This window comes from Fundulus heteroclitus, chromosome 21, assembly GCF_011125445.2.
Source record: "Fundulus heteroclitus isolate FHET01 chromosome 21, MU-UCD_Fhet_4.1, whole genome shotgun sequence".
In the NCBI taxonomy this organism is placed as follows: Eukaryota; Metazoa; Chordata; class Actinopteri; order Cyprinodontiformes; family Fundulidae; genus Fundulus; species Fundulus heteroclitus.
Window position 1 is genome coordinate 28263871 of NC_046381.1, and position 14360 is coordinate 28278230.

The 14360-nt window shown below is 41.0% G+C and overlaps 1 protein-coding gene across 1 annotated transcript in view; it reads right to left on the reverse strand.

Moving 5' to 3' along the window:
- The window catches only part of scospondin (subcommissural organ spondin), a 151229-nt gene that overhangs the window by 10071 nt on the left and 126798 nt on the right, over positions 1-14360 (reverse strand). Inside the window, exons 109-111 of the mRNA XM_036125764.1 lie at positions 13082-13246; positions 9633-9844; positions 4825-4920 (exon numbers count right to left, since the gene is read on the reverse strand). Coding sequence (XP_035981657.1) covers positions 4825-4920; positions 9633-9844; positions 13082-13246 — 473 coding nt within the window. The remainder of the gene's footprint in view (positions 1-4824; positions 4921-9632; positions 9845-13081; positions 13247-14360) is intronic.

Consider the following 14360-nt stretch of genomic DNA (forward strand, 5'->3'; position numbering starts at 1 on the left):
ACAGATGACAAATCGAGTTGCGTTTGAGAGGAAACCTTCTGACAGGTTTCATCACGGGCTTTGATAACACAGTTAGGGAAGCAGCCTGAACAAGGAGCTCAAAGCTGACTCATAAATCACGGCAGGCTGACAGAAAGCAGTGTCGAGACGGAAACCACCAGGCATTAAATGACCTTTTCATGCCAACTGGGAAAAGGACTGTGGTGTAACTTCACGGAGGCATAACTCAGAGCAAACAGGAAGGAGAAGGGATATGAGAGTGCGAGAAGTAACCGTTGCTTTCCTTTGGCCCATTTCCTTTCATCGCTGCCTACGCACAGCATCCACATGCTAAAAATAACTATTCAGGTCACAATGTCAAAGATGAGACAGCACATTTCTCCTGGTGTGGCTATATTGAACTTTGCCTCCAGAGGGGAGCTTTTTTTTATTGGTAAAGTAGAACTGGTAGTATTGGCTGCAGCATTGTTGTGGGAAATTGGTTGAATGCTTGATTGTGGTCTGACTTTGGGTTTTATATAGCATCTCACAAAAAAAAAAATAAAACAGCTTGATAACAGCCTTTTCACAGCCCTGTTGTAGGAGTGGGGTTTAATCAAAGTAGGCAAAAAGGGGGAAAAGGAGAAATGCTTAGGTACGGTGTACATGATTTGTAAATGTTTTCTGTCCTCACAATATAACCTGAGCAGCAACACAGCAGTCTTAAATCAGGAGCAATATTCAAAACATTTACATAATTTGAAAGGTTGCACTGACTTGTAGTCAAAGACCAATAAACAAGTATTGGTCCTGATGCAAGGCAATCAGTTCCAGTTCCCTAAGGCACTGATTCACATTTCTTAATTTTATATTCAGTTGTTGTACGTTCTACTTTTGGAGAGCCATCAACCTGTTTGGCTGAGGGGGTACTCATGATATGGCAACGTGGGGTCAGAAAAGGTTGGGCATCACTGCCCTAAGGGATGCCAGCCTTAGGTTAGCATCATATAACATCAGCTGTAATCAAATGCAGGGTGTATAAGGCCGAAGCAGAATTAGTCTTAATCAGTAAAAAAAAAAGTGCAGTTTTCTTACCGTCTCTGCTTTACAGGAGCAGAGACAGTAAGGAAATATTTGAGGCTTGTGAGGAAACTGGACCATAAGGTATCGATCCAGGAACTCTCAGACAGCATCTCTCATGTTCTTCTGGGAGAGGATTCATTTCAGCCACAGTTGCTGAGACCACCAGAGACGGTGTGTGAACCGTTCCACTCTGGAGTCATGGCTGACCATTAATCAGAGAGACTCACTGAGAACCTTTCTCTCTGGGTCAGCCGTGTTTCAGTACAAACTCAAGAACTTCATTCTCTCTTCCTCATACAGAAACTAGTTGGATCTTACCAACAAAGGTCTGACCGATTAAAATTACTTTTACAAAGAGAAACATTCTACATATACAGTTTACTGGCCACAGTTTACCCTGGGTTGAATGAAGAAATAGATTTCAGTCCTTTTTTGTGATCATCTTTTTTCTGTATGTATTTGCTTAGGCTTAACTGGTAACAGTCTTTTTCTATACCTTGTACTCTCTCTGGAGGCTTATATTTCAAATTTGCCTACAAAAGGGGAAACTGTTTGTTTGTGAAGCACACCCTAAAGAAGGCTGCTTGTGCTGCTACGCGTGGGTTGCTTCTCCTTATGTTTTTAAATGTTCTATGATGAATTAGCCAGTTAAATAAAGGCTTTTTTATATTTTTGAAGACCTCCTTTTTTCTAAAGGTCTTCAAAGGGCATTGTTTCCTAATGGGATAAATGTAATTTTAAGTAATTTCCTATAATTCCAAAAATGTCCTGTAAAGCAGTTTAAGACTTTTTGTAATTGTGTTAAAATACATCACCGTAATTCAGTGATTTTCCTGGTTACAGACAGGATTACAGCAAGATATTTTAAGATTAAAAGCATCCAAGTGCCTGTGTGAACATTCTCGGGGTCTGTAATGGTTTTATTCTCAGCCAATGGCACATCCTTAATGCTGCAAAATAAAACTGAATGTTGTAACAAAAGGACCCATACACGGACTGAGCTGCTTCAAATTCATACACATGCTGTAACAAACTGACCGGATGAATTTTGGGGTCAGGCTTTGGAAGATCAGAAGGTCCTCACTAACTTCTCTGCATATCTGTGTTTTCACAGAGAAGGCAATGAGACACAGGGTTTTTAGAATATCCATCGCCTTTGGGTAGATGTAAAATGAATAACCATGAAAGTAGATGAACTAAGATGAGGACAGTCTTATTTAAAATCTAATCCAAAATGGTAGGACCAGAATCTAATCTGCTGCACATGGCATCTGATCCCACGTATCAGATCGAGGTCCTGATGACGGTCATTTTTCACTGCTGAGTCACCAGAGTTCCCAACTAATCTCAACTACCAATCCCTTTTGTTTGTGTACTGTCTGCGATTTTATGTCCGCTACTCCTTAAATGACCACGGGCGCCAGTAACTACAAATACCCCAGCCTGCATTTGAAAACTTAGTTCTGGTTCATTTGTTATGTTTTATCTGAAATAAAGTTTAGATGCATATGTAGGTCATGGTGTCATTCACCATTTAGAATATGAATTATGTGAGTCTTTAGTGTGTGTTTTATTTTATTCTGTTGTCTTTTCCTACATAAAAATTATTGATAATAGCCCAATTACCAAAAACAGCTGCTCTCATTCACATATTTGAAACTTTTGTCGTCAGAAAAAAGGTTAGTCTGATATAACCATAACCCAAAACCTAACTGACACCATACTGCTAATCCTAGCCCTTTTCAAGAATAAAAAGGTAGGACTAGTAAAGTAAGTAAAAAGTATTCTCTCTCAGCTGCAAGTACAACATACACTCAGTAGTCAGCCCGTTCAAATTGAAGGAAAATGCTAAGCATCCTATTGCTTGAAATTTCCATATTAGTTTCTGAAATAATGACAATCTTTCATTTACCCCCAAACAGAGTTCCTATAAATGACGTCAGGGTGGTCTGCACAACCTTCATGTTTGTCACAGAATAAGAAAACGCCATCATTCAACTCAAAGTGCTCCAAATTCTGACCTGCACTGATGGTCCTGTTCATTTGAACTTGCCCATGCAGAGCACGGATGTTATTGACAATAGCAGTTATTTTATTGATGAAATGGATTCGGGTTTTCACTCTGGGGTCCACAGTGAAAGAGAAACTGCATCGGCTGCTGCAGTTTCCTGTCTGTGTGTCCCTGCTCAGGGTGGTCTTCTCAGACAGCTGTTATGTAGGAGAGAGCCCCACAGAGAACAGCTGAAACACTAATGCTTGACAATGTTTACTGTTCAACGTTTTTACAGCAGTAGAACTACTCTTTCTGTAAGTTTTTTTCACACTTGATTTACTGGAAGAAACATGTTAGGGATGAAATGATCAAGCAGATCAACACTAAGAAGCATTCTAGCATTAGCTCAGCATGAAAACATTTTCAGCAGCAGCAAGACATCAGGTGTATGGGTAGTGATAAACATTTCTACTATGGTTTCTTATATGTTTCCGTCTCGTAAACTAACCTTCTGGGAAGCACTAAGGCGGGCAGATGCTATCAATGTATTTGAACACAAATTTAAATACACAATAATTAAAATTATATTGAGCATAAACGCCCAGTTTGAAAGAAAAAAATCCAGAACTCCTGTCAATATTTAAAGGAACAGAACAGGAAATACTACTGACAGAGGAGGATGAACTGGGAGATGACTGAAATAAAATGTATTCAGCTAGTGGGAAATGGTTACAGCAAAGCTCCACCTTTAGTTGAACGTCTGTCCTAAAACTCCTACACGGCAAAAATGGAACAAACAGTAAAATGTTCTTGAAATGAGTGTATTTGTTCTTGATTTGAGAAGATAGTCTTATTTGCCAATGGAATAAGATTTTTGCACTTAAAATAAGAACAACTCATCTCCATCATCTTATTTCAAGTGCAGAATATCTAATTATCCTATTTTAGGGGTAAAAATGCTAATTCCATTGGCACATTAGATTATTTACCCAATCAAATCAAGGGCAAATACACAAATTTTAAGAAATTATTACTTACTTTTTGTTCCCTTTTTGTAGTGTACCCACCTGTCAGGTCCTTCATCTGATTTGGTCCTGAGGGGAGAACAACTACCGTAGAAAACTACCATAGTTATTGAAACGGTTTCCGTAGCAGAGATCCAGTTTATCTTCAGAACCACAAGGCTCTCCTGTAGAAACCCATGTTAGAAAAAAAGATTCCTTGCTGTTGGGTAAAAGAGACTGCTGCCTCAGGAATGTCCCTGGTGAGCGAGTTCAGTGGGGCACAGCCACAACAGTAAAGACATTTTGATTCAGATGAAATGTATTGTGTCATTGTCCTGCTTTCTTAAACCCACTGTGTCTTCAACTATATAGAAGGAAATTACTTTAGTGAAAAAGTTTAAGAGAAATTTAGGACTTGGGCTTTAGTATGGGCCCAAGTCCTAAATGATTCAGATCCATATCGGGGGACTACAAAATCCTGATGGAGCCTTTTCTGTTTGGTTATGCATACGGCATATGCATCTTGGGCTGATTTTAATGTAAATAACATTGACGTGCACTTTTAATACACGTGAAATTAGGTCTAAGGTTCTCCCTAGCGTTGTACTTCATATAAAAGCAAACTCAAGATGTCATCAGTTTTAACTTTGAACAGGTTGAAACAAAATTAGTATTGGCAGCACAACATCTGGGAATTTACATCTTTTAGGAACAGAAGATTATTCTGGTGGTGATTTCATTGATTTCTGTGATTGATTTGCGCACCTCATCACAGTCAAGTGGAGGACATCTCGGCTGGCACAGCTTTCTCCCGTTCACACAGCTGCATGAAAGACAGCCTTCCTCCCAGTCCGATGCCACCTGGCTCACACACATGGGAAAAAAAACAAAAAGATAATATTTTTTTTTTTACAGTTTTTGAGAGAAAGAGACACATTATACAAGAACTGTTCTGCCACTCATGGTTAATGCTTGGGTGAGGTCATTCCCTCTTCTGTGTTTGTTCTGTTTCAATCACAATGACAACAGAAGCTGCCCAAATAACCCTGAACAAATTTGTACATAACCTAGTGCTTTATACTGCGTATCAGCCCATTTAACATCAATGGAAGCTTGAAGTCTTTGGTGGTAATCTGGCTGAGGCATTTTATTTTCTCAGACAGTAAAGCGGCCCATTGTAAAGTCATAGGCTATCTTGGGTACATAGGGCCCCATGAAATCCGTTTTTTTTTTTTGTTTTCAAATTCCATTTTATTTTCTCCCGAATTCTGTTTTTATTCCCCTTTTTATTTGCCTAAATATCACTTTTTCCATTCTAACCATATTCATTAATCCAAAAAGTGTGTAATTATAGAATGAAAAAACTTCAACAAATCAATCGTTATAGAGTTCCACTATTAAACTTTCACATAATGAAAAAGTGCTGTGGTTCAGCAAACATGAACTACATTTACATGGACAAAAGTAATCAGAATAAAGGGTAGATGGAAATACAAATGTGTCACGTAAACACAGAATCAGAATATGGAGATCAGATATAGAGTGAAATTGTATTCAGAATGAGAGGGGTGGTTTATGATGATTGACGATCCGATCGCCATGCATGTAAACGCCTGTCAGGATCAAGTTATTCTGAATGCTGCAAACTGACCTGAGTGCGCATGCGCCCCCAACATTAACTTGACGTATTTCTACGTTGAGTGGCGGAAATATGTCAGGAAGCAAAATTGTCTCTGTTTCCGATGCTACCTTTCTATTCAAAACATTAAAATTTATAAATAAATAACTATTACTACTGTAACGTTTCAACCGTAATTAGAACCTGGTGCATGTCCAGCCTGGGATCTCGGAAGAAAAACAAACTGATATACTACTGCTTTGTTTGCTATTTTATGTTGTTCAGCATAACAACATTGTTTGGGGAAATTTGATAACTGCACATCAGAGTGGTTCTATTCTGAATAAACCCAGGTGCTTATAAATGCACATCATGATCAGACTGATTTTGTGCCCATATAAATGGTACAATACGATCATTTTTTGTTTTTTAATCCAATATCAATCTGATCGTGAAATTTTGTGCATGTAAACAGCTTTTGAGGTTTTTTTCTTGCTTTTTAAAGAAGCACTGTGTATCTTTCAGCCACTTATGGGGCTAGATCTGTAACTTCCAGGTCTAGTGCCCGTGAAGGCCACTTGCAACACTGCATTGTCCCACAATTAAACAGTATCCCTCCGTGTTTTGGAATCTGACAGCAGACCACTTGGACCAGCACATTGAGAAGTCATAGAGTTACTTGTTAAAAAGATCACGTTCACCCCTCTAGATTAAATCCAACATCACAGAACCAAGAATACGTCTCATCAGGTAAGTGTCATAACTGTTTAGTTTTGTTGTTGTGACATAGTGCCCCATACCTAGAATGGGCTGCTCTAGGTCCCATGACCCATTCAGCAACTGGTCATTTTTATTTAAAGAACAAAACACGTTCCTTATGTGCAAACCGAAGAATCTCACATTTTACATAAATAAGTCTTTCTTTTGCAAAATACAAATGCTTTAGAGCTGAACTCCAGACAAACATTTACCTCCAAAGACATTCAACCTCAGACAGTGAAACCTTGTGCAAACTTCCATGATGAACACGGCCTAAGTACATATTCTTTTTCATTTATGCAATATTTTACAGCAGCAAAGATGACTGTAAGTCTCTTTGTGTCGGTAGCTCTTGCATTCTGGCATGCACACACACACAAAATGCTGGGGTATCATTCTGTGCCCAGCTTAAGATCATTGTTGTGTTGGAACTGGCGAGCGCATCACACGCTTAAATTCCAGGCTGATCTATGCAAACTTTTCTCCGGTGTTGATCTGTGCATTAACTTTGACAGAGGACCCAACAGTGTTTAAAAACTTTAAGTTAAAAATCAAGTTCACTGAACCTTTGTTTCACACACATCCCCAAAACCTCAGTGATTCCCCTCTATGTTCCATAGTAGGTAGGAGATACTTTTCATCAGCCATGTTGACTCCTCTCCAAATGTAAAACTGATGGTTGTTGCCCATCCATCCATTTTCTAACCTGCTTTAATTTGTTCTGATCATTCCAAAAACTTTGTTCCCGAGGTTTTAAGGCTTGTCTCTGTGCTGTTTGCCATAGTGATGGCCTTTCTTCTGGTGATTTGACCATGCAGCCAATTTTTCATCTAGTGCCTTTCTATTGTGTGTCTTGAAACTGCTACACTGTTTCGTTTTTCCTTGTAAGTCAGCTGATGTTTGTGTTTTTTTTTTTCTTCCATCCTGAACAACATAGCTGTCAGTTTTGGCTGGAATTCAAATTCAAATATACTTTATTGATCCAAACAGGAAAATAAATGTTGTAACGCTTATTGATCCACATTCTTTAAACAGTTATTTTAGATAGTGATGGCTGTTGGCAGGAAAGATCTCTTGTAGCGGTCTGTATTGCAGCGTATTTAAAGAAGCCTCGGACTGAAGACTGTTTTCCCAAGACAGTCTCATGAAGAGGATGGTCAGGGTTGTCCATAATTTCCTTGGTTTTATAAAGAATCCTTCTTTGCATATTCATCTCCAGAGGTTATACAGTCATCTCCCGAACAGGACCAGCTTTATCAGGTTGTTGAGCCTTTTTAGGTCCCTGGCTCTGATACTGCTGTCCCAACAGATGAGAGCAGAGGAGATGATGCTCTCAACAACACACTTATATAATATATGTAGCAGCTTGCTGCAAACCTTGAAGGACTTAAACTTCCTCAAAAAGTACAGGCTGCTCTGTCCTTTCTTATAGACGGCTTCACTGTTGCATCGCCAATCCAGTTGTCCAGATGAACACCGAGGTATTTACATTCCTCAACCACCTCCACTTCTTCTCCTATGATGGAAAAGGGGTTTGAGCTAACCCTGTTTCTCCAGAAATCAACAATCAACTCCTTTGTGACATGGTGTGGTGTAACAATCATCTAGTCTTGAATGTGAACAAAAAGCGATCCAAGTGATCTCTGTCCATCTCTGAAACGCCTGCGCCTGCAGAATCATCAGACTGTTTCTGTAGATATCTGTTGATCTACTCGGCCTTGGCTGGCTTTCAACAGAATCCCTCATTTGCTACTTCTTAATAGTTGGCTCTCTGCTTACTGGCATTCCCAATTCCTTGGCTTTTGATTTTCCTTTAATGAAGTTCAGCTATATTCATATTTCTTCTGCAATGCTAGTGAAGCACTGGATGACACATGCTGAGCTCTGCCAGGGGCCCAAAAACTCACTGACTCGGTTTACACACTCACTAATTACAAGAAAACACATCAAAGGGGAGGATGGTTACCTTTAGGGGCCGTTTAAATCCATGTGTTTCAGTTTGTGAGTTTCTTACCAGGCAAAAATCTCCAGGTTGTTTAAAGAGTCATTTGGGTAGTTTTTTTTTTTGGTGTCTATGTGATTTAGAAAGAGTAAATAATAAATGGTTTTACCTAACCACTAACCATGAGCAGAACATTTTCCCTAATCTCTTTCATAATATCTGAAAAACAAAAATCAGAAATGTTGTCAGGGTATATAAATGTTTTAAGTAAACAGCAGATACAGTCATCAGGATTATTGGATTGATGCCTGAGGAGGAAGTGAACCTTGTGACAGACTTGAACAAAGAGAATTTGGCAGAATGTTACCTGCTGAGCTCCGTATATTCTTACGATATAAGAATTAAATCCTAATCTTTATATGTGAGTTCAGTTGAGTTAGATTCAATTTGATTCAAGTCATAAACAATGTCATCACAACACTTTACAAGACAGTTTTATAGGTTGTGTCAAATTTAATTAGGTCCAAATATAATAAATAAGTAAGTCATATACTGCAATTCAGATCGCATTACATCCGGTCCTTTTTCCTCCTAGTTAGCATGCAACACAAATTCACCGGTTTTACCTCAACAGAAGCATCTGGTCACACTGAGCTGTACCATGTAACAAAAACAAACAAAAAAACAAAAAACGGTGTTTATAGGAACACAAGTGATCACTATGTGACAGAAAGTAGGAATCCAGGGACAGATGGTAAGACTAAGAGCAACAGAAGAATAGATAGGAAAAAGCAGTTGAACAAGATTTGCTCATGAGAAATAAAGCAGACCTATGAGAAAAGAGAGCAAAAAGAAAGAATGATAAAGATGAGGGGAGCAGAACTCTTGTCAATGTTTGATTAATTCAATAATGCTCTAATATTCCTTCCCTCATAAATAATTCCTGGCAGGCTTGCCCAGTTGTGATCAGAGAACAGGCTTTCCACAGGCCTCGCTACATAATGAATGAGGCTGAGGGGATGGAGAGGCCTTGTGGTGTAATGTGGCCCACGAGCCCCATCGCTCATCATCTAACAGGCTCTTCTTTATGAGTAAATACCAGAATGAGAATGAATGGGATGAAACGCAAACACCATATCCATGGTACGGCTCAAGCACACAATGATGGGCTTACAATGGGTACGAGCTGCCAGGATTACTAGGCATCAGGTGTCTGTTCACCTCCTGAATGAGCACAGATGTGTGTTTGTGTACCTCTCGCAGGATGCCCTGGTCGTGGCAGGGGCAGAGGGCGGGGATGACACACACGCCCGCTGGGTTTCGGTAAAGCCCCTCCTGACACACGCAGCCCTCGGCGGACCGGCTGCAGTTGACAGGGGAGGTAGAGTAAATGTCCTGACAGCTTCTCTCACACAGCGGGGCCTCCTCTGACAGGCTCCTCCTCCACTGCTCCCCGTCAGGACATTCTAGACACGAAAAAAATAAAAAAATTAAAAACACAAAATGGAACTGTGCTAAGGCTGCCCCAAGCTGTTACACTTTTTTGGTCCGTCTCTACATTTTTGTACATTTTTCTTAATAGCTCAAGTTGATCTTGCCACAAATTCCCAGTTGCATACAGGTCTGTCCTTTGACTGAGCCAGTCTAAAACATGAAAAGGCCACAGTTAAAACTATTCCACTGTAGCCCTGTGTGTGCGTTTAATGCAATGGTCCAGCTGGAAGGTGAAACTCCGCCCCATACTCAAGTCAAGGTTTTCCTCCAGGATGGACCTTTAGCTCCAACCATCCTCCTATCACCTCTGACCAACTTACCCATCCCTGCTGAGGAAAAGCCTCCCCACAGCATGGTGCTAACACCACCATGTCCAATTAGTTTCCCCCCCACCGCTTTTTGCAGTACGTGTCAGGTTTGTGCTACACAGATAAGGACCAAAGCGCAGACAAGAAACTGGGAAACTGCTTATTGCTTAGTGAGTGATTTAATGAAATAAGGCAAATGAAGCTTTACAAGATGGCAGGGAAGACAGGAACCAGGAACACGGCCCAGAGGAGAACAGGATCGTATGACGGAGGACCTAACGATGAGTGTGACTAAACTGGCAGGCTATATAGGGGGGTGGGGGGGTGGAAGGAACAGCAGGTGGAGCAAATTGCACAGGTGAGAGGAGTAAAGGCAATTACGGCGAATAAGAGGGCGGCAGTGAACTGGCAGGAGCAGGAGGAGAACAGAATCTAACAGGACAACAAGAATGACCCAACATGAGGAAATAACCTAACTAAACTAAGAGTGGGCAGGCAGGAAATACAAATAATACAGAACACGAATAACTACTAACATTTATAAGAACAAAAAGCTAAGAATTGACTAGAACCAATACTAATATGTGCAAACCTAAACAGAACTGCAGGGTCCCCAGGAACCTACCACAGAATAATCAAAGTCCTGCCTGGGGTTCCTGACAGTAAGCCAAAAACTTTAATTTTGTTCTGATCTGGCCAGTGCATCTCTTTTCACATGTTTGCTGGGTCCCTACATCAGGATAGTTCTCTGCAGCTCCATTAAGGTGCGTTGACATTGAGCGTGAATGTGTCAGGCATAGGGATATCATTTACATGACATCCCTATGCACAGGTGACACACAGGAGCAACGTGATGCAAAGCAATGGTAAATGAGACCACAGAGGCAATCCTAGCAACGCAAAACATGTGATTTTGGCGATTAAAGCAAAGCCAAAACGATACAAAACCAGCAAGGGATGCGAAGAGACAGTTGTTGGAGTAGGAAAATCTAAACTTTTGTGTCTTGTGGCGTGAGGCAAATAATCAGGAACTGGATGTGGCTGTGATGTGTGGTGAAGGACTGCGGCTGAGACAAAGCAGTTTTCATTCAACATGGAAGAAAAGCATGGAAGATAATAGCGGTCTGCGGTCGGCCTGACTTGTATGACTGAACTAATTATTACTACCCAGACAAGTCCAGAAAGGACCAAGCCTGGAGAAGAATGACCGAGGAGACTAGAGTGGCAGTTAAGAGAAAGTGTCACAAGATAGCGCCATAGTACTGCTGTATTTCTGGCTTGTCGCCCGCTGTGCGATTGCTGTCAAGTGCTGTGTGATAATGTCAGGCGAGCAACAGCATGCAAAAGTGCCGACATTGTTGCACCAATGTGAACGCACCTTCAGAGTTACCGAGGGCTAAGATGGCACAATGTTTTCCAAACGTCATCGCAAAGTTGTGTATTGATGTTTTCACTTGATACACTTTAATATTTGTTACTGGTCTCACAACCTGTGACCATTTCGATATGTTTGATGTTTTTACGTTTTTTGATGTAAAGCACTTTGAACCTAACCTGACTCTAGCTAGATCTATTTCGCTCCGCCTAGCTCCACTGGGACTGATCCATAGGAATGGCATTTCAGAAGGCTGGGCCTTATCAAAAATCCTTGCATATGATTGGATAAGCCTCTTGTCTGTCATCTTTATCGGCGTGCTATTTCAACCACTCATACCGAAACTAACCTGTGACGCTGTGAGAGCGACGCAGGAAAAAACTAAACTTTTTTTTTTATGTGTGGCTCTAGTGGCACGCGTTTTATTGACAGTGAGCTGACAGGAAGAGGGGGAGACAGGCGACAAAGCGCTACGAGTTGGAGTCGATCCGGGCCGACCGCGTTGAGGACTAAAGGCCTCCTAATATGGTTCACGCTAACCGCTCCGCCACGGGCGCGCCCCGGAAAACAAAACTTGCCAAGTCCGGTCAGGAGAAGGGTGAAAACATGGTTTCCACCAACAAAAGCCTTCAGAGCCGTTCTCTGATGTTCTTTTAATGAAACAATATTAGGTAGATTGGACAACACGGAAGAAATAGCAGCATCAATGTTAACGCTTGCTTCCTCCATTCGAGCCGCCATTGTTGTCTGAATCAAAACAGTCTCACGTCACGGTCGCTTCTCCACTACGTCACATCTATGAAACTCCAGCCCTGCGTCCTGATTGGCTAGACAATAAAATTGGTTGGAGAAATCCCTTTCTATGGGAGATGTCCCAGATGGATGTGAGTGAAGCTAGGCGGAGCGACATCCATATGGCTAGGGTCAGGTTACTTTGAACCGCCTTACTGCTGAAATAAGCTAAACAAAGTAACTTGGCTTAAACTTGACTTAAAATCACAAAGCGCTGTTTGGAATGAAATATTTGTGGGTTATTATATTGAATATTTAAGAAGCTCACACCTTACATGTGGGTAAAATATTCAGTTAGTTAGATGGGGTTTCACTGTGGTTGATGACAACACACAGATCATGGCACCTAAGATCCTGAAGGTTAAAGAGAGTGTTGGAAAGCTTAAATTACACTCAGGACATAATTAATAATTGAACTTTATTGATCTCACAATGAAGAAATTCACTTCTGCATCCTAACCCATCCCCTAGGGGAGCAGTGGGCTGCCACTGTGCAGCGCCTGGGGAGCAATCGGGGGTTAAGGGTAAATATAGGTACATGTCACACTTTTCAGACTTTAGGTTGTAAAAAGGTTTGGAAGCTAAGTGTATTAATGTTACAAAATGTGGAAAAGTTCAGGGAGTATGAATACTTTTGTAAGGCAGCATGCCTCCCACTGTGCTTCACATACCTTTAACTATTTTTAGGAGTGACCATCTGTTATACTTCAGCACTCTCTGCTGCCTTCACTCACCACAGTCAGGAGCAACACAGGCTGTGGCACGGATGTTCAAGCCGTCACACGGGGCGCCTCCATACAGGCTGGGCTGCAGAACCGATCTGGTGGAGCTTTGCCGGCCAGTACCACAGCTGGCCGAGCACGGACTCCATGGTGACCAGCTGGACCACTGGCAGGCCACTGGACAAGGAGAGAGCCAGGTGGGTCAAAATAACTCTAAGCAACCTTTTTGGGTCAGAAGTTGTTTACTTTTCTGTATAAAAAGATTTGTAACTTTTGGGGAATATTCAAATTCTAGATCACTTTTAAGAAAAATCAGAGCCTGGATTGGTTAAAACTGGGATTTGAAAGCATCTCTAATTTCTGTGAAATATTTTTATTTCTGTTTTTAACTTTTCACGACCATGTCTTTTGAACAGATCCGCAGGAAAAGGAAAAAAATAATTCTGGTATCACAACAATTTCCCACACATGCCCCTCCAGAGGCATTTAACATCGTTAAAGGTCCAAAAAGTCAAGGTTTAAAAGTAAAAGAAATCGGCTAATATTGTTAGTTCCACTTGATTTCCAGTTTAGGTAAAATCCAGGAAGCATATCCCCTAATCTCAGGCTACATTCCTGTTTTGATGATATAACACCCCTGAGTTGGCCAGGACATTCCCCTGCTGAGACAGACACCTCTCCCACCCCCTCTGAACTTTCTTCCTCCTAGCAACTACGACTCCACAGAGGAACCTCCAACCTCTGATCCTTCTCATCCTTTCCTCCCTAACCTTGATTCCACCAGTAGATTCCATGTAGAGAGGTACAGTGAAATGCCTCCCAGTGATTGTTTAGCACTAAATGTGTATATAATGTGACAAACACAGAATGTGTTTTCCTTCGGCTTTACTCAGACGATCATTTACCTGCTGCAGCAGACGAATGAAAACTGTCATTTACTTGTATGACAAATAAAGCTCCACTACAATTACACTAAAAAATCTGTATCCACCTAAATTAAAGCAATTCTTCACCTTCAACAGCCACTGGGAAAAATGGTGAACCGGGACAGGTACTCTAAATCAATAAAACGTCAGGTGGTGCAGAGAAATAAACCTAGGCAGTAGGAAAGACAACAACAAAAATCGTTTTCATTCCTTGCTGCTCATTTTATATTGCAGGATGCCAGCATTTGTGTGCCAGCTGTTATCTTATTGTTGTGTCTAAATGTCTTCGTTAGGCACACTGGGACAATTGCAACAAAACGGGTTGGAAGAAAGTGGACTGTTAAAGGCAAAGCTGTTTGTGAAAT